At 39.8% G+C, this 19717-nt stretch overlaps 1 protein-coding gene across 2 annotated transcripts in view; it reads right to left on the bottom strand.

Moving 5' to 3' along the window:
- Nucleotides 1-215: 215 nt before the first annotated feature.
- LOC149318309 (ATP-dependent 6-phosphofructokinase, liver type) overlaps nucleotides 216-19717 on the bottom strand; it is a 48398-nt gene continuing 28896 nt past the window's right edge. For both annotated transcript variants that reach the window (XM_089509392.1, XM_089509393.1), the window contains 12 exons: nucleotides 19383-19447; nucleotides 15936-15999; nucleotides 14128-14274; nucleotides 12742-12812; nucleotides 10683-10770; nucleotides 9057-9209; nucleotides 8308-8472; nucleotides 6904-6965; nucleotides 5330-5441; nucleotides 3152-3251; nucleotides 2030-2135; nucleotides 216-1217 (listed from right to left, as the gene is read on the bottom strand). In XM_089509392.1, the coding sequence (XP_089365518.1) occupies nucleotides 1070-1217; nucleotides 2030-2135; nucleotides 3152-3251; nucleotides 5330-5441; nucleotides 6904-6965; nucleotides 8308-8472; nucleotides 9057-9209; nucleotides 10683-10770; nucleotides 12742-12812; nucleotides 14128-14274; nucleotides 15936-15999; nucleotides 19383-19447 (1281 nt within the window). In that variant the 3' untranslated portion in view covers nucleotides 216-1069. The remainder of the gene's footprint in view (nucleotides 1218-2029; nucleotides 2136-3151; nucleotides 3252-5329; nucleotides 5442-6903; nucleotides 6966-8307; nucleotides 8473-9056; nucleotides 9210-10682; nucleotides 10771-12741; nucleotides 12813-14127; nucleotides 14275-15935; nucleotides 16000-19382; nucleotides 19448-19717) is intronic.

The following is a 19717-nucleotide window of genomic DNA, read 5'->3' as shown; positions in this document are numbered from 1 at the left end:
TTTCTCTGTGTTGAAATTCATTTTGTTAGCTTTGGCCCAGCTTTCTAGTCTGTTCAGGTCATTTTGAATTTTGATCCTGTCCTCTGGGGTATTAGCTACTGAGTGAGGCTAATAGGAACTGTAAGCCAAAATATCTGAAGGGCTACAGTATGTATTGTGCTATAAGGTCAGAATCTGGTTCCCAATCAGGAGCATCATAAAATGCAACACACAGGTTTAATTCAGTGATTTTTTAAATATTTCTAGAGGACACAAAGCTGTGCCAGAGACACGTACAGGCAATACAAGACACCAGTTTCACAGAAGTGCATCAGGAAGAGCACAATACAGTATAGCCACAGAGCTGGTGCCACTATGACAACTGTAGCCAGGTATAATGAATTAGACACATCAGGCAGACAGCATGGAAAAGAAGGCTCTCCATGTAAAGTCACAGCACATTGTTTTCCTACTGCTTGCTGATCCATTGACAGTGAAGCCTAAATTTTGCAAACATAATGTGCCTGAATCTTTGCTGTGTATTGTAATGACAGCAACAGAAATTCTCAGGCCCTAGATCAGATTTCTTACAGATTGCCACTGTTTGGGGAGTACTATATTCTATAACTTCCAAATGAAGGGAAATGCCTTTCTGGAATCTTGCATTCTCCTTGGCACCTGGCCAGAAAGAACTGAAAGACATCCCATTGTCCACATGACAATCAGTACATGATTCTTTTAGTATCAAGAATAAAAGATTAGCCTGTGAAACAGAATGAGATTCTGCTTGACAAGGTGGTGTATGATTTCATAAAACAGCATTTCACCCTCTGTTACTTGCGCAAATAGGCTCCAGAGGGTGAGCTTACACCTGCTTTCCTCTACCACACACAAAAATCTCAGCAAGGAGGAATATAAGCTCCTGATGTGGGTATGGAGTGTTTCTGCAACAACAGCCAGGATGCCCCCTAGCCACATTCCTGTAGGCTCATAATGGCACCAGCACTGTACTCAAAAAGTCATGAGAAGGCCAGAGAGGGAGGGGACTACATAGAGGTGGCTAGCGGTGAAGAGAAGGGAAAGAGTGTAATTAGAATCCCTTCTCGATACTAAGAGTGCGCCGGGTGACATGCTCTATCTTCCCAGACACATATTCTGTCAGACTAATCTGGTACTGGGCCAACATCTTCAGCATAAGACGCAGGTTTAGCCACCATTGTTCCTGGGGGAGCCTATGCCTGTCAGGAGAGAAAGAGAATAGCACTGTCAGTGGTATAGCAAAATTAGAGGCAGGGTTCAATCCTGGAATATGTACTCTAATAGTGCACAAACATGTCTGGGCAAGTGTAGAGTATGGCTCTCTCGTACCCAGCTTCCATGATCTGGGGACCTGGAGGGGTGCAGGGGAAGAGAGAATGTGGTCTGTATGCCACATGCAGATGACGTACGTCTGTCTTTGTGGTCCTCAGCCACACAATTTTCCAAATAATTTTTCTACCAATTTACACTGTGCCATTTTAAGCCCAGAGAGGTTTTTTTTAAAACAGGAAGTGAGTCTTTTACTTTACTCCTCTTTTCTGTTTTGTTTTGTTGTTTAAAAGGCCTCTCCTGGTAGTTGCCCATCCCTGGAGGAAAGCTTACAGGAATATCTGAATTCTAACATCTCTCTTTTAAAACTAAGCATTAATTAGAGAAGAGGAAAAAAGCCCACCCTATAGCTCACTATTTAAGTGCTGGGAAGTCTTGTAAAGAAATGTGCTTAAATTTTCCACACTGGCACACAGAAAGGGAGGCAACAAGGCTGGCCAGTAAAGTGAGAGGACACCTGGAAGCATCACCTAGCTCCCAATTTTCCAGCATATCTGGGCATTGTTCCCATTCCCTCAGAAAGGAAATGCAAAATGCAGCTGAATCTGATAGAACCTTGGTAAATACAACTGCTGCTTTACCACGTGTCCCTAAGGGACCTGTTTTAAACTGTGAGAAGTGTCCTTCCTATTGCCAGAATCTCACATCCCACAACTTGAATATTGAAAGGAATACTACTTACTCAAAGTCTGTGACTTTCTTCAGTTCAGTCACAGGACTAAAGGACAGAGTCTTTCTCCTCAGGCCTATAACACAGGCGGATTCTGCAGAATTGGCAAATACACGGCCTGTGAAAAGAGAAGAACTTTTTACTTGAGGTGCCAGAGAAGTCTACAGAAGAAAGTCAGCAGACAGAGAAAACTAAAAGAAAATGGCTTTCCCATGCTTTCCACTAAATACTGGCAAACAAAACTACTTAACCTAGTTTTCATCCAACTGTGCCACCAGATGTGTTAAAGCACAACTCCCAAATGCTGGATGTGCCATTATGAGATTTGTAGCCCCACACATCTGAAGGGCATCAGGTTGGGAAAGCCTATACTAGACTCAAGAACAGTCCTACACAATACACCAAGAAAACCTAACTTTAGGTTAGGGTAATCTTTCTGTGTACAGCAACGTATCCCAAATTTCAACAGCTCTCTGCAAGATTACCACATCTAGACTCTGATAAACGTGGTTAATTCTTTCTTTTGCAAAACAGGGCAGAATAAATATTTTCCATAATTCAAAAGGCAAACATGCTTTGGGAAGAGATTAGTTCTGTTTAACATGTCAGTGGTGTCTCAGGAAGAGAGGAGTAGAATCAGAAATGGCTATAGTAGGAGGAACAAGGAAAATGAGAGGGAAGAAGAGATGTATTAACTATCACATATCATAAAAGAGAGGCATATACTAGAGCTGCTGGAATCCCACCTGGATGCAAGGCAACAAGCATGCTGAATGCATAGATGGCTTCTGCTTGGGATGAAGACTTGGCTGTACCTCAGCTCAAAAACTGGGTAGGCTTCCACTTACCCATCTCTCATGGCAATAGGAAAGCTCCGGGGAGAGCAGACTCAGGGTCATTGTCCTTCAAGTGGGCAGTGATTCTCCCCTTCAGCTTACCACCACACCAGCCTCAGCTGCCTAACTAAGGACATACAGTCTGTAAAACTAGTTGAGAGGCAAAGAGTCAACAGGATGCAGTCTGTTCCATAAAAACTTCATGCCATTCCCTCAAAGTTCTTCTGGACATTCTGCTCCTTACTATAAAAAGCAGCAGCAAAGGCTTTCTGTCCTGGAGGCAGTACTTTTAACATACCTTTGCGATAAGCTTCTTTCAGCTGCTCTGACATCCACAGTACAGCCTTCACACCCAGCTTGGTGCCATAGTTGCGGTCAAAAGGAGTTGGAGCACCTCCCTAGAGGCAGAGACCGAAAATTGAAAATAGAGCCCAAAGAGTGTCCCATGTTCCTCCTGCTGTGGGAACAGCCATGCTGATCTGAACAGATGGCTAGGGTATCCTACTTGACAGATATTTTACACATACCTCTGCTGGAAGATTGTGAAATGCAAAACAAAATTCTCATACAGGTGGCTTAAGACTAGACAATAGGCAAGAACTGACCTGCTCTTTCTAAAGCCACTCTGCATGTCTCTACGGATATTTTCATCCTCAGTTCAAGCAACGAGTTTGTTGTTGAGGCACTGGGCATAGAGTTTTTCCACTACTGAAAATAGACTATTAGGTTGGTAACTCGAAGGCTCATTCTTATTCCCTTTTTTTATAGATAGTGGCGGTTTACAGACTGCCCCTTTGGGGCGGCCTGTACCCGCCCCTTTCCCTGACGGATTGGGGCCTCAGCTGCCACAGTGGCAGCCCTGAGGCCCTGATCCGCTGCTTTTCCAGGCCACGGGGAAGCAGCAAAAGGCTGCTTCCCCACGGCCTGGAAAGGGGTGTCCTTGGGGCTTCAAGCCCCAAGGAAACCCCGACAGCGGCGGGGAAAAGAGAAAGGGGCCGCTCGTGTAAAGGCTGTGCCAGCGACACAAATGAAGGAAAAAGCTCCATTTCGGAGCTCCTTCTGGCACCTTTCTGCAGCACTAGGCCGTCACGTCCACACCACTCTGTTTGGAGGCAGCACGGCCTTGACGTAATGGCGATGCCCATGTAGAATGGGTGCCACCATTTTGTACGTACTCTGTATGTACTAGGGTTGGGGGCATCTGATGAACGGCCCATATGTTTATCTGATAAATTTCTTTCTACCCAGGACTTTGCTAATGCAAAGTTTATTCTTAAATGCCAGATCAAAGCTCCTCAAAATACTTTCCCACTGCTCATACCATCTGTTCCTCACATTGCCTAGGACTATCATTTAACACTAGTAGGAGTGAAAACCTGAAACTCTGACTATTCTTAAATATGTATAATCCTTATGAAAGCTTCACTCATTGCTATGGGTAAGAAGACGCCCTACCCTATGTACTTTTTTCATAATTTTTACAGGAACGAGCAAGTAAAACATATTACAACTCAAATAAAGTCCTTGGAAGACCATAGAATCGTAGAGTTGGAAGAGACCACAAGGGCCATCCAACCCCATTCTGCCATGCAGGAAATCTCAATCAAAGCATACCCGACAGATGGCCATCCAGCCTCTGTTTAAAGACTTCCAAGGAAGGAGACTCCACCACATTCCGAGGGAGTGTGTTCAACTGTCAAACAGACCTTACTGTCAGGAAGTTCCTCCGAATGTTAAAGTGGAATCTCTTTTCCTGTTGCTTGCATCCATTGTTCCGGGCCCTGTTCTCTGGAGCAGCAGAAAACAAGCTTGCTCCCTCCTCAATATGACATCCCTTCAAATATTTAAACAGGGCTATCATATCACCTCTTAACCTTATTTTCTCCAGACTAAAACATCCCCAGCTCCCTGAGTCTTTCCTCATAGGACATGGTTTCCAGACAGTTCACCATCTTCTGATGTATACTTACTATACTTATTAACAGATGGAATAAACATGTAAGAAATATTGCAAAGGTTTTTTTCTCTGATACAAAGCTACTGATAAAATTATTATTCATACCTATAAGCAATATTCGGGGGTTTCCACTCTTCATTATGTTTATGTGTTTTAAGATCTTAATTAACTGCTCAATTGTCTGTGTTCTGTTTGTTTTATAGTCTTTAACGGTTTTATTAGATTTCATATGATGAATATACTTTAATGATCTGTGACTGTGTAATAAATGCTCACCCCCCCAAAAGTCAGTTACAGAATGGAAAATTTGACCCTGTTAATGTACACCAAACCTCTAAGGTGGAGTAGATTGCTGACTATTTTAAGGACATACTTTCAGGCAGTAAGTACCTCCCAGGCAACATCTGCTGTTATTCTCTTCCTCCACCACAAACTGTAAATCTGGTCTATCTTCAAATGATGTGCCCCTCCTCATTGCTCATGTGGACTCTTGCTGACTCACTATCCAGGTTGACCTACCTGCTGGAGATGGCCTAGAACGTTGATCCTGCAATCAAATATGCCTTTCCCCTCTGAGGAGTATAAGTTGTAGAGGAACTCAGTGGTATAGTGCTCGTGGCACTTCTCATTGCTAAGGAGAGAGCACAAGGAAGGGCAAAAATCCTTCTTAGACACACATCTGTTCCATAAAAGACAAGGTATCAGTATTCTGGCTCCTATTCAAGGTGCTGATTTTGAAATGTAAGCCTTTAATGGCTTAAGCCGAAACAGATGGGCTAAATAGAGCGGCTTCTGGCTGTTTTGGTGGCATGGTGTTTAGACAATGCATGCCCCTGAAGCGGCTGAAACCTGCTCCGAGGTCGCCTAAGGCAGCACAAAGCCATTGGTAAAAAGAAGCAGTCCATCTAGTCACCACAGACCCAGAGCGATTACAGCCAGGAAGGCTGAAGATCGCTCCTTCCAGGCCACCTGGTTTGGGCCTTAGTCTGGTGGCTCCATTGCTTTTCAGAAAAAGGAAAGGGCAGGGCTTTCTTGGTTGGAGCTCCAACTCTGTGGAGCATCCATCAGAAAAACAAAGACAATAATTATTAACCTTTTGAAGGGAAATGAAGGTATTGTTATTTTAGTATTTTTATTGTTGCATTATGCTGAATTTCTAATTGGCTATCCATTATTTTTTAAACCGTTCATATATGCAGATATTTGGAATCTGTCCATAGCCTTCACAGTAAAGTACAAAAAATGAAATATATTGCTTGTAAATGTAAAACAAAACTTCAGTAAGTGAACAAAATGGAATGCAAGCAATCTTTTGCCTTCACTGGCCCACATGAGGAACTGGGTCTGAGGAGCAGCTGGCAAATATTTACATAGTGGACTCCAACAACTAAATGAGCTGTGACAAAACCAGCTGCTGAACACTGGCAAAACAACAGCATCCACTGTGCTAGCCTTGCTCTTGAGAGATCTCCTCCTCCTTTTTTTCTTTTTGGCTGAACTATGGAGGAGTCCATTAGACCTCCACATGGCAGAAAGCCAAGTCCAATCTCATCACATTTACACATCATCAATCTCTTTTATATTTTGTGACCCATCTTGAATCCCACTGTGGGAGAAAGGCGGGATATAAATCCTGGAAATAAATAAATAATAAGGTGCAACCCCTTCATTTGTGCTGAATTCAGCAATGCAATTGCTGTGTTCATTTTAACATCAGATCAAGCAATGGATCAGCAGAGTACACAGGGCCATGCCAATCCTGTGTTCCAGCATTTGATGGTACTATCAGCCCCCATTTGCCCATAGATCTAGATCTGTCCCCTTAATTCTACTGAGTACAATATGTTTTTCCCCTCATTTCTTGGACACTTGAATAATAATGATGATGGTCTTCATCATCATTACAGTATCATTGCTAAGACTGGGCCAAAATCTCTTACTGGTCTAATCATTTATCACAAACATCTCATCCACTGTACAAACAACTGCTACTGTAGGGTCAAACTAACATGCAAAGCTATGGAGTTTAAGCTTATAAAAATTTACATCCTTTTCCTCAACAATGTCATTTCAGAGGTCTTTCTACAACTCACCGCAATACCAGACCTCTCTGAATGTCTGTTTTCATTTTGTCAGTCAAATGTTCAACATTTGCCTGGAAAGACACAAAGAACAACAGCTTTTATTAGATTCACTTTTGCTGATTAAAGAGAAAGCATGAGATTTTTAGACAAAAAGAGAAGGAAATATTTGAACTGGAGAGAAAATGAGATAAAATACAATTGTTTTGCTTACATCCTTATAGGTCTATTTACTTTGGCATTTGTTCCCTTGATGTCAGTATAATTGGCATTAGAATCAACACTTATCAGTGTAACAAACAACTGACAAGAAGCCCTTAGTCAGGAAGAGAGCAATTTTTAGCACTCAAAAAATCCCAATCACCTTCATTCTTATAATCCAGAATCTACAACTATCAGTCCATCACATGTTCATATACACACTAGTTATGCTGATATCAAGGGAACAAATCCCAAAGTAAACAGGCCCATATCGTAATGATTCTAATACATTCAGAGTAAGTACTGAAAGGACATAAATATCTAAGTGAGAGAAATGCTTACCATCCTAGCTTGTTCTTATCCAGACATTTGCCTGTGACTGAGATCAATGGTCACTGGTGTCACTGATTTAAGTATTATTGAAATATGAGGCACCGTACAGTGCAAGTCTACTTGTAGTTTACTCATAGGGGGTATTTATTCTACCTTCTGGCATTTTCCACCTTACCTTCTTGAATTTGGTTTACCCCAGTATACTGAAATGGAGGGGAGTATCCAGCAAAGGCTACTTTTGATGGTTAGATAACAAAATACAGGAGGGAGACTGAAGAACAGGACCAAGAATTTCATTTGCTCCATTGGACTGTGATCCCTATCAAACATATATAGTAGTAGTCTTATTGTTGTTGTGTACCTTCAAGTTATTTTTTATTTATGATTACCCTAAAGATGAACCTATCATAGGGTTTCCTTGACAAGTTTCTTCAGAGGGGGTTTGCCATTCTCTGAGGTTGAGAGAGTGTGACTTGCCCAAGGTCACCCAATGGGTTTCCATGGCTGAGCAGGGGATTCAAGGAAGGCTGTTTGTTTACCTTGCCATCATTTTTACTACATTTCCATTGGCCCTGAACTTGGAGGCTAACAGCTGCTATTGCAGGGAAGAATTACAAAGAAGATGCCATTTTTTCTGCCTTATTTTTAATGTCACCGGAATTGTTATAGAAGAGGTTACTACTACAGAAAGCCCTAAGTCTTCTGTCTCTGCCAATTCACTTCCCATAGCCATATAGTTGCAGAATTCTCTCTCCCTCCCTTCTAGAGTGTATCCTGACCACAACACATTTAACATGAAGAGAGCCTATCTTCTTTGCTCCATTACAAAAATTAACACTATAGAAAGACCATTGTATACATAACATTTCAACACCATCACACCTTTAGGTCATGAATAGTGAAAGGCTCTTCATAGACATAGGCAGCATCCGCTCCCACTGCAATGCCAGTCACAGTTGACAAGTAGCCACAATAGCCCCCCATTGTTTCCACAATGAACACACGCCGTTTTGTGCCAGAAGCAGATTGCTTGATGCGGTCACAGCTCTATATGGCAAAAGAAGGAAAATAAAACTTTAGTTGCCCAGATATTGAAAGGCAGTGGAGAGCTGCAGGCAAGCAGGGATTTACAGTACTGGGGCTGAAATCCTTGACTCCTGACATATGTGGAAAGGATTTCAACTGACAGTAACCATCCAGAAAGAAAGGTTCAACTCAGTGTATAAAGACAATGAAAAAGGAAGAATTCCATATTAAAGATTACTAGGAATAAGTCTGAAAATAAATATCATAATGCCTTTATATCAATCTATGATGCAGAGATATTTGGGATTTTTATATGCCATATCATTTCTATATTTTGTGTAATTTGTTCACTCAAAAAGGAACTAGAAAAAGTGCTGAATGATGCAACCACAATGATCAAAACAGCTGGAGCACCTCTCTTCTCAGGAGAGGAGGGTAGTTAATATACTATATTACTTATATTCTTTCTCCCCACACTTTCTTTAGCTCTTTCTTACTTAGATTCTTAGTGGATGCAAGAAAAATATATTGATGCAAGAAATGTTATATAACTGGTATCCAAACATGTCCTGCCCCCCATAATACTATCAACACCCCTAGCTCACCTCCATGGCAGCATTGACAGCTGTATCAGATCCCAGACTGAAATCAGTGCCAGGAACATTATTACTGATGGTAGCTGGTATCACACACATGATGATACAAAGTTCATCATACTGTCCACGTGCTTCCACCAACTGTAGCACTCCCTCATAAGCCTGCAAAAACACAAAAAGATCTAACAACAGTTGGAAACATAAAACACATAATTAAGCCCAAATCCCAAATTGCTAATAGTACAAAAATCTAGCACTTTCTAGCACCACAACAAAGAGTTTTGATTTAACCTCTGAACCTGATGAGAGATGTTTGTCTTGAATAAACCTGAGTCTCAATGGCTAGATATTTATCACTTCAGAGGTATCTGACACACAGTAATTCAGTGCAATATTACTCAGGCTATCTAATACAGGGGATTGGCAATCTTTTTTCTCTTAATGTGTCAGCACCATATTTGGCCCCATTGGATACAAATGTTTCTTTCTTTGCTGGACATTTGCTGTGCACTAGCACTGGTCCATGAACCACCGCTCTGAGTAATTTACTAAATTATAAAGAAGTAAATCATCATTTATTTCAGTCTCATGCAGCAATGAATAATTTCAAATGTTTTTCCTTCACCTGGCAAATTATGAACATTTTTGTGCATTTTTCATTTCAGGACTTTTTTGCAAAATTGAAAATTATTTGTGTAAAAAATGTGGGAGAGTTGCACAAAACACATTATTTAGTACATATAATTTTGTTTGGCATATCTTTGTGCCACTTTTGAAAAGGTGCAAAAAACTTTGCAAATGCAAAACCTCTTGTGATGGTTGACCATTTTTCAATGGAGGATGTTCTTTGAATCTATATTGAGACACCCATTTTAGTGAAGGATGAAAAAAATTGTTAGTATTCTTTATATCTCTACTAAATAGTTAAAAAACAGAAGGATTATTGAAAAAAATGCATGCTTGAACAGAGGTAGCTGCCTTATAACTAGTAAAGATTACAGGTCCATCTAGATCAGTGTTATGCAAAATGGACCACTAACAGCCTTTCAGGGGGGTTTCAGATAGAAGCATCTCCACCCCTAACTAGAGATGCTGGGGACAGAAACTGCAACATTATACATGTATTCTTCTCAGAGCTACAGCAAATTCAATACAACTATTTTCCCAGTGGCATGGGTTTAATTCAGGTGTTCACCCCAACAGTTTTATTTTTGCCTAATTCTCTGTTGACTGTGATAAAGGCTTTTGATTTGTTTTTTGTGATCCCAATAACCCAGACCTTCTCCTATTCCAGCAAGGAAATGTGAATTGTCCCTCCTGGAAGCACTCTGGTGTGACAATTCACCTTTAACACAGGTTGCAGGTTCTTCACTGTTTCACATTTTTTAAAAATCTATTTTTATTTCTGATTTTGTTCTTTGATATTTCTTTTTTAAAGCTGTCCATGCAGCTCTAGAAGGCCCAAAGGGCAAAAATTCACTGGACCAACTGATGCTGCTCGCCCAGTCTAATTGTAGCCTTGCATTTTGTCTGCACATTGAAGTACTAACTTAAGGGTAAAGATGACTGGTTTAAGTCTTTTACACAAAAGGGAAAGGTTGTCCTTATTCAAGGACCCAATGAGTTTCTCCATACCTCAAATCCTCCAATAACCATCAGTGCCTGGATGTTAAATTTCCGAACATTTTCAACAATCTTTTCCATGCACGTCTTTGGAAGAGTTCTGGCAAAACAAGAACAAAAGAAGCTTTTTAAAAAGTTATGTCATAGTGTGTGGCATTTATGACCCTAATTTTATGGAATCTGCTTTACAGTATGATTGCCTTAGTACAGTGAAGGGTAAAGAAGAAACATCAATTATGTGAAACAAGTAGAGAGATCCTTTGAAATGTTTCAAATTAATTTGTTGCCGTTGTACTTTTCAAATAATAATACAAAACAAAGATAAGGTGCACTAATAACCAGCCTTTCAAGTAATATGTTCTTTGGCAAGTGAGCAGAGAAACTGATAGACTCATACAGGATGGCAAAATTACGCAGACACAATGTGGACTTTATATTGCTTCTCCCATAATAAATAGCTCAGTGACTAACAAAAAGAGGAAATGTGTTAAATAACCCACTTGTTCTTATTTTGTCCAAGTTAATAATTGGAGAGTATAGTTCAGGCATTCTCCAAAGATCTTGGAAAAGATTCATATGCTCAGATAAACATCCCAAAAGTGTGGCCAGTCATCTGCTCTAGAGCAAAGCAAAGAAGCAGCCACCTTTGGAAGAAAATAATCCACCCAGTTAAGGCAGTTGATGGTCACTTCAAGCACAAGTGAAGCAGTGTATATATGGGAAAGAGAAAAAACGAAATAGGCAAAATTGTTGCAGCATTTCTGCCATGCAGGTGCAACCTGTGACTAACCCAGTCATGTATTCTCTGAAGTGAGGCAGAATGTTACTGAAACTGATCTGCTAGGGAGCAATCAGAGCACAGCTCAGATTATTGCAAGGAGACAAATCTGATTGAGCCATACTTCAGATTTGTATTCATGATCTAGCTGTCAAAATTGGCTTCTTTTGGAAACTATGTACACAGTGTCAACAGTGTTTTATGTGATGGATGTATTTGAATGTAAACTGTTTATCCCTATATCAAGTGAAATATAAATTGTACGAATAAATAAAAAATAAAGGCGAATATCTCTATACATACAGAATCTATCAGATTCCAAAACCAACCAATACTGATGCCATTGTGTCACACATTGTGACACTCCTTCAGTATTATTATCTCATGGCACAAGCCAGGCTGATGCGGTGCTTGGAACTTATATTATGTCTGGAGTATTATCATCACATTCTCATGCAAGAGCAAGGTGGTATTAAACTATGGCATCCCTGACATTCCACAAGTCAAATGTCAGAATCGAGGATAGGCAGGAAATACAAAAGAATGCTCATAATATGATAATACAGCTATCCCTTCCAATCATGATAATGAAGAACTGACAGAGAAGTGGAATGGCAAGAACTTTACTATATATCACCAAAGGATACAGGGCACAAAGCAATACTTCCAGTGAAAGAGAAACAAAATCTCCACAGGACACGAACTAACGATAATGATGGCAACATGCATCCACAAAATTTTTCACATGTACTGAAATCATATTTCCATTTGTAACAGCTGAGAAATTAAGACAGAGGTTTGGCAATGATAGGCTTTGAATCAAGGAAACAATGGGGAAACTGATTCTAGAATGTAAAAAGGAGAGAAACATCTCAATAGAAGGCAGTCATAAAATGGAGTTTGTCATGATAAGACCAGTTATGTACTGAGACGGATTTTGACAATACTATAATTAACTAAATGCCAATGGAAGACAGAAGTGGGAAAACTATTTTTGAAGAGATTATACAGAAAGCAGAATATAAACAATCATTTCCACAACAGAAAAGCAAAAGGAAGATAAACAATTTCTTAACTGCAAAAATAATTCAACGAAGCAATCCATTATTGTCTGTTTTGAGGGAAAAAGGGAGGGTCAGAATATTCTATTTTAGGACAAGGGCAGATAGCATGTTCCACACATTTTACAGTTACAGGAAAATATGAGCCTGAATTTCTCTGAGCTACCTTTGTCTGTAATAGCAAAGTTTCTTCCTCTTTAGAGATTATCTTCCAGGATTTGACAGCACTTACCGCTTGGTCCCCAGCATGGATCCTCCACGGCCCAGCCATCCTGCAACATCATGCCACCCCACCTCTCGAATCTATGGGAGAGAAAATGTAGTTAGCTCCCTTCTGATTTGTTGAATTACACATAATTAACATATTCTGTCACGCCCTGGAACTAGAGTTGAAGCCAGTGTCCTTTTATTAGTGACGATAACATTGGTATTTTGTCTCCTGACAGCCTCTTAATATCAATTCCTTCTACTACAGCATTCTAACAAAAATTCAAAGCTTCACTTGAAAATGGTAATAGTTTACCGTGAGCACAATACATAGAGTTCCATTTTTAAAAAGTTGTTATTAATTCAACTTCTAGACTGCCCCATAACCAAAGTTCTCTGGACAGTTCCCAAGATTTTATATCTCCAATTAAACATCTAAGATACAAAAACAAAATAAAACACTACAAGGTATTTTACAGCACCAGTAGCACAAAGTAAAATCAGCAGCATGGTTTAAAACCTGCATTATAACAAAACCACACTAAAAACTAGGAAAAAAAACTCAGAAGAGGTCAGAGAAGTAAAAACACTTACGTAACTCTTTAAATTTCTGAGGCCCTGTACAGACAGGCCAAAATAAAGCTGCTTCGGGTCACTTTGGAAGTATGATGTTTAAATGATGCATGCATCATAAGAGTCCAGAAGCCACGCCAAAGCCACGCTCCAGTCCTAAGGACTAGAACGTAGCTTTGGTGGGGCTTTCGGACTCATAGGATGCGTGCATCATTTAAACAGCATACCTCCGAAGTGACCTGAAGCAGCTTTAATTTGGCCTGTCTGTATGGGCTCTAAAGCCCGATACAGACGGGACTATTGGGCGCCCTTGTCACATGCTAGGGGTTGGCTGAGGGCGTTCCGCCCACACATGCCTCAACCCTAGCACATGACGAAGGCATAACAATGGCAGCGCCCTATACAGATGGGCACTGCCATTGTTACGTGCAGAACGCCTAGCGTCCACACGTTGCAGCACCCTTATGATGTTGTGAGTGTGCCACTGGTTCACTGCGGCATCATAATCACGCTGCAGAAAGAACCCAGGGTCTGGAGGCTGTGGATTCCTCGCAGAGCAAAGCTATAGACGCCAGCAGACCACCCTTTTTGGGTGGTCTGTACCGGTGGCCTAAGACAATAAAAAGATGTTCACCTGACACCAAAAATATCAGTAACAGAGGCCCTAAGTAAACTTGTTTGGGGAGCATATTTTACAATTCAACACATTTAACAGGGTTACCTGCCAAATGAATATTGGTTTGTGGATATTCTAGTGGCAAAAAAAAAAAAAAAAGGAAACATGGCTAATGGTTCAACAGGAGGAAAGGCTGCTTCCCTTTTAATCAGATACACTTACCTGCCCTTTGCTCAAGCCTTCAAAACCATCATTCACTGCATACATTGTGTGTCCTTGGCAAATCCCAATCCTCACAGCTGACCGGACTGCTGCATTCATGCCTGCTGCAGGGGCTCCCACATTGAGAATTGCAATGCTGAAATTGCTCTGTCCCGGAGGAGGAAAGGAGATGTCAACAGTCCACAGAAAGCCTGAAGAAGCCACTGAAGTATTCTCAGAAATGAGGAAGCTGTCCTGAAGAAACAGCTGGGAAACTTTTGGCTCTCCCTTTTTGGGAGCTTAAAATCTTCCAGAAATCTTCCAGAATCTGGATGTTGATGTTCAAAACATCTGGAGGGCCAAAAGTTCTCTGCTCCTGCCTTAAGAAGTTAAGCAGAAATGGATGTTTGAGGAGCAGTCTAGAATCAATCTGGGTATCTTTCCTTGAAATACTTCAGATAAATATCTTGAAGAGTCTAGCAGTAAAGGTCACCTCAGAGTAGCCTCCCTTTCCTACAAAGCCATCTAAACCAAATGATCAAGGACAGGCCCTTGTTACATTCCAGTTATAGCTCAGCAGGTCTCTGCCCAAATCTTGGCTTTAGGAGATGATAAAATACTTTCACAGCTTCCCCAATTTAAGTAGCTGAAATATTCTTATAATACCTACCAGAAATGGGAAGGAATAAGTTTTAAAAAGCAATGAATTCCTTTAAAAACAAACAAACCAAGAACATGCTACATCCAGTACGCCACTTTGATTGCTTGGCAAAAAGCAGGATAAAAATATTTTATTATTTTTATTTTATCCATGTCCTCCTTCCACATGGTTCTCTGACTCCTTATACCTTTCAAACAATACATTGATTATATTCCTTATACCTCTCAGACAATATGTTGACTATATTCTCATAATGGAGTTTTAAAGCTCCTGAATAAATTACACTTAACATTTCATGTTTCAGCACAAATATTAAAAACAGCTGGTGAATGTACAGGTTTTCTTCTCACTTGGAATCCCCTGATTATAGTAGAATCCATATGGTATGTTCAATGGATGGCAAAAAATCGAGGGTGATGAGAAAAGATTATAATGTTCTCCATACCTTTGGGTGGAGTACACAATAAGACTAATGCAATTTCCTGCAGGAACTGGTGTGTTGCTTTTGGATGTCTTCATCTATCCCTTGGAAACAGGTCAATACACATTTCTAGTACTGATGGCAGTTTTTTCCTGTTCTGTTCAGACACATCCAAACTGTATTCAGAGAAACTGGGTATGTAAACAAATGCTCTGAAAATGTAAGTGTCCACAAATGGGAAATTCAGATGTTCATGAGAGAGTCCTCCTTTCTCAGCCAGAATGACAGGCCTCTATTGAGAACACAGTATGGAGTCTACTATAAACAGGTGATTCCAGGTGAAAATGAAACTATAGCATTCGCCTGCTGTTTTTATTGTTTGTAAACATATACTGTTAAGTGCAATTTATTCACTTTTAAATTCTATAATGAGAATATAATCAACATATCGTCTAGGCCAACTGCCATTGCTCTGAGCAGTTCTCTTTTCAGCTTTGCACATGCACCTACATCTGGCATTCTCACAAAACTTTAATCATCCCCGCTTTGCTTTGTATGCTTTCTAAAATGGATTTATTCACACTTGGTTTAAGAAAGATTCTTTTTCACATCAGAAGCAGAGCCTGAAGAAGTTACTTTTTCCACTGGCTGGGGGATTCTGGGAGTTAGACTCCAAAACACTAAGCTTTTAAAGCCCCTAACAAAGCACTTTCAAAACAGGCACTCAAATCCTATCTCACTCCTCACCTTTTCATGTGCTGGTTTCTGGTGTGCAAGTAGCTTATAAATGTTCCAGTTGTTTTCAAAGCTCCTGTAAAAACAATTGCCTCAGTTACCTTCCATCTTAAGCATCTCACTGACATTGCTAAAATCTCTTGTCTTTTTCTCTTTGCTACTTTTCAACTCCGTATACAGAGCAAAAAATTCCAGATGTCCAAATTGGGTTCAGGAAAGGAAGAGGCACAAAGGAACATACTGCAAACATATGTGGGATAATGGAATGCATCAAAGAACTTCAGAAGAAAATCGGCCTGTGCTTTATAGATTTTTGATTGTGTAGATCATAAAAAACTATAGTTTGCTCTTAAAGAAATGAGTCTGCCACAACATTTAATGGTCCTGATGTGTAATCTGTACTGTAGACAAGAGGCTACCATCAAGACAGAATACGGAGAAGCAGAATGGTTTTCAATTGTCAAGGTGCTCAGGAAGGCTGCATTTTATCACCATATCTGTTTAACCTGTACGCTGAACCTATCATACATAAAACAGAATTAGACTTGGAGGAAGGAGGAGTGAAAATTGAAAGAACATCAACAATTTAAGAAATGAGATATTACCAGCAAAAAATTAGCAAAAACTTGAAACGAACATTGAAGCAAGTCAAGGAAGAAAGTGCAAATACAAGTCTACAGTGAACTATTGAAGAAAACAAAAATACTGTTCACAGATGATGTACCTAATCTTAAAGGGCGATGAAGACACTGAAATGGTGAAAGATTTTCATTACCTTGCCTCAGTCATTAATCAAAAGGGAGACTGCAATCAAGAAATCAGAAAATGACTAGTACTTGGAAGGGCAGTTATAAAGGAACAAAACAAGATCCTCAAGTATAAAGATATATTACTGAATACTACAGCCACGACTGTCCATGACTCGAAACGCACAGGCCAAATAAGGCAGCTTCAAATATGCGTGCCCCCAAAGTGGCTGGAAGCCACTCTGGCACTGTGATCCGATCCTTTGGGCTGGATCAAAAATGAATGGATTAAATCCAACTCCTGGTGGTGCTGGCCACCAGGAGTGGGTCGTGCTGTCACATGGTCCCAGGCCAATCACAGCCAGAGCTACCTCCAGCCGCTCCTTCTGGGCCCATGACAATGTATTTCCAATTTCGATATATGACTGTGAAAGCTGGATAGTAAAGAAAATCAATGCATCTGAAATGTGTTGCTGGAAAAGAGTTCTGCAGATACCATGGACTGCTAAAAAGACAAATATATGGGTTCTAGAAACAAAACAAACCTGAACTCTCCCTAGAAGCCAAGATGACTAAACCAAGACTGTTATACATTGGACATATGAGAAAACATGATTCACTAGAAAAGATAATAATGCTTGGCAAGGTCGGAAGGCAGTAGGAAACGAGGATGAACACATTACAAATGTATAGACTCAATTAAGGAAGTCATGTTCCTGAGTCTGGAAGACCTGAGCATGGCTGTTGATAATAGGGTGACTTGGCGACCTCACATTCATAGGGTTGTTGTAAGCCAAAGTCAACTTGATGGCAGATAACAACAAAACAACAAATGTTTAGCCTCAAGAACACTTCAGATAAGTGAAACATGACACCATGAAATATGAAGACATGGACTTTTCTATCAAGGTATATATACTAAATGTGGGACATGGTGGCTCAGCAGTTAAGATGCTGACTCTAACGATCGCCAGGCTGGCAGTTCAAGACCCAAGCGCTGCAGGACGGAGTGAGCTCCCTTCACTAGTCCCAGCTTCTGCCAACCTAGCAGTTCAAAAACATGTAAAAGTGCAAGTAGATAAATAGGTACCACTTTGGTGGGAAGGTAACAGCATTCCATGCAGTCATGCTGGCCATGTGACTATAGAGTCTTCTTTGATAACACTGGCTCCTTTGGTTTACTAAGAGAGATAAGCACTGTTTCCTACAATTAGACACGACTTGACAACCTTGTCAAAGGGGAAACCTTTACCTTTATATATATACTAAATGAAATGAATTGTGCAAATAGGTATATGTCTGTGTAGAATCTATTTATTTCACTTTTGCCTGAAAGCCATCAGTGGAAGATTTCCATTTATTTCAGTTCAAGTGAGTGAATTCTCAGCTCTGCATCTAAAGACAACTCTTAGTCGTTATCTGACATATAAAAGAACAAAAATATCTGCATTCTCAAAAATGAGACTCATTCTCCTTGGCAATGAGATTACATAAGGTGTACAAAAGTAATTATGACTTATTTCACTGATTATCAGTCATTTCCTTAAAAAGTTACACCCATGTTTAAAATAGTTTGGCTGATATATCATCCTTAGTCTGATATAACTATTACTACAAAGTAACCTCACTTGTCACAGGAAATAGCTTTGCACTTGTAATTTATTCCTTAAAACATGAAGAATTTGCTTCAACAAATGACATGACCAGAATAAAAATGAAATCATACCATCGACCTGCAGTGTTCAAGTTTTGAGGCACTGCTCCTTATGGAGCTAAATTATTACTACCTCATGCACTAGAGAAACATATCGGCAGGTTTGAATGAAACTCAAGAAATCTTCAGGGGAAAAATACTAAAGGAAAAAACTTCCCAAAACAATACAACCAGGACTAACATGCCCAAGTGGCCACAAAATCCACACTTACTAGAAATGGAAATTTATGCTTGTTTCCATTTTACATAGAAGAATAGAGACTTTCAAAAGTCTTCTCTCTGTTTAGCAAAATTACCATGAATCTTCACATTTTTGTTTATTATTTTTCACATTTCAGGAATCTCTTTTTGAAAAAAAATGGCAAAAAAGCTTGCACAAAAGTTGGTGGGTTTTATACAAACAGTCCTGAAATGCAAAAATAAATAAATAATCACAGTGGTTAGTCTTTTTTTGAAGAAGAAAAAAAAACAAGGGCAAGAGAATTTGTGAGTATTCTTTACATCTCTTATACTGACAGCTATAAGAGGGAGTAGAGGTGAGTAAGAAGAATAACTTGTCTGGAATCTTCAAGGACACCACTCCACAATACACTATTTTGGTATAGGTTCTTATATAATTTCTTCTCATTTAGTAGAATAGTATATAGTTACAGAGTGGAGCACTGTCTCTTAAATGTACCATCACTTTAGAGCACAACAAACAGGCCCAGCACAGCACAGATCTAGTGACATCAAGAGATGTTATCTGATTGTGCATGAAGGACATAGAAGAAATATGGAATACTTGTATGTCAGAATATTACTGAGGACAGAGAAAAGGGCTTCTGCAATTCTAAAATATTAAGAGTCCAAAATTCATTGATTCTTTAACTGACATCTAGGGTCTGCTGCAAATTTGGGTTTTCAACTAACTGGCTTCTTCTTTCATGTGGAGGAACTTATGACATAAACAGATGATGAAAATTCAATTTCCTGTCAGATTCCAAAGAGATATCTCACCTCCCTCTGAGCTGAATTGCTTCATCAAATCTTTTCTCATCCATTGCTTTCTGGACATCTTTGGTCTATAAAGACAAAGAACAACAGTGACAGGAACCATAGCGGCAATCTAATGCAATGAAGCATATAACTGTATTAATTTTGTCTAATCCAATTCAGAAACCCCCAAACTGAGCCCAAAGGCAGCTGTGCCATATTATTACTTCAAAAAGAAAAAGAGAAAAACATCATCAATTGTAAAGTAGGAGGGGGAAAGAAACTGTAGAAACTCTTCTTCTCAGCTAAAGTTAAGCAAAGAAAAAGAACACTGGATTAGAAAGACTGGAGTAAGCAAC

This window comes from Sceloporus occidentalis, unplaced genomic scaffold, assembly GCF_023333645.1.
Source record: "Sceloporus occidentalis isolate IW3139 unplaced genomic scaffold, rSceOcc1.0.p SCAF_2, whole genome shotgun sequence".
NCBI classification, from domain to species: Eukaryota; Metazoa; Chordata; class Lepidosauria; order Squamata; family Phrynosomatidae; genus Sceloporus; species Sceloporus occidentalis.
The sequence above is the reverse complement of the archived record's forward strand: the minus strand, read 5'-3'. Positions and strand labels throughout refer to the sequence as shown.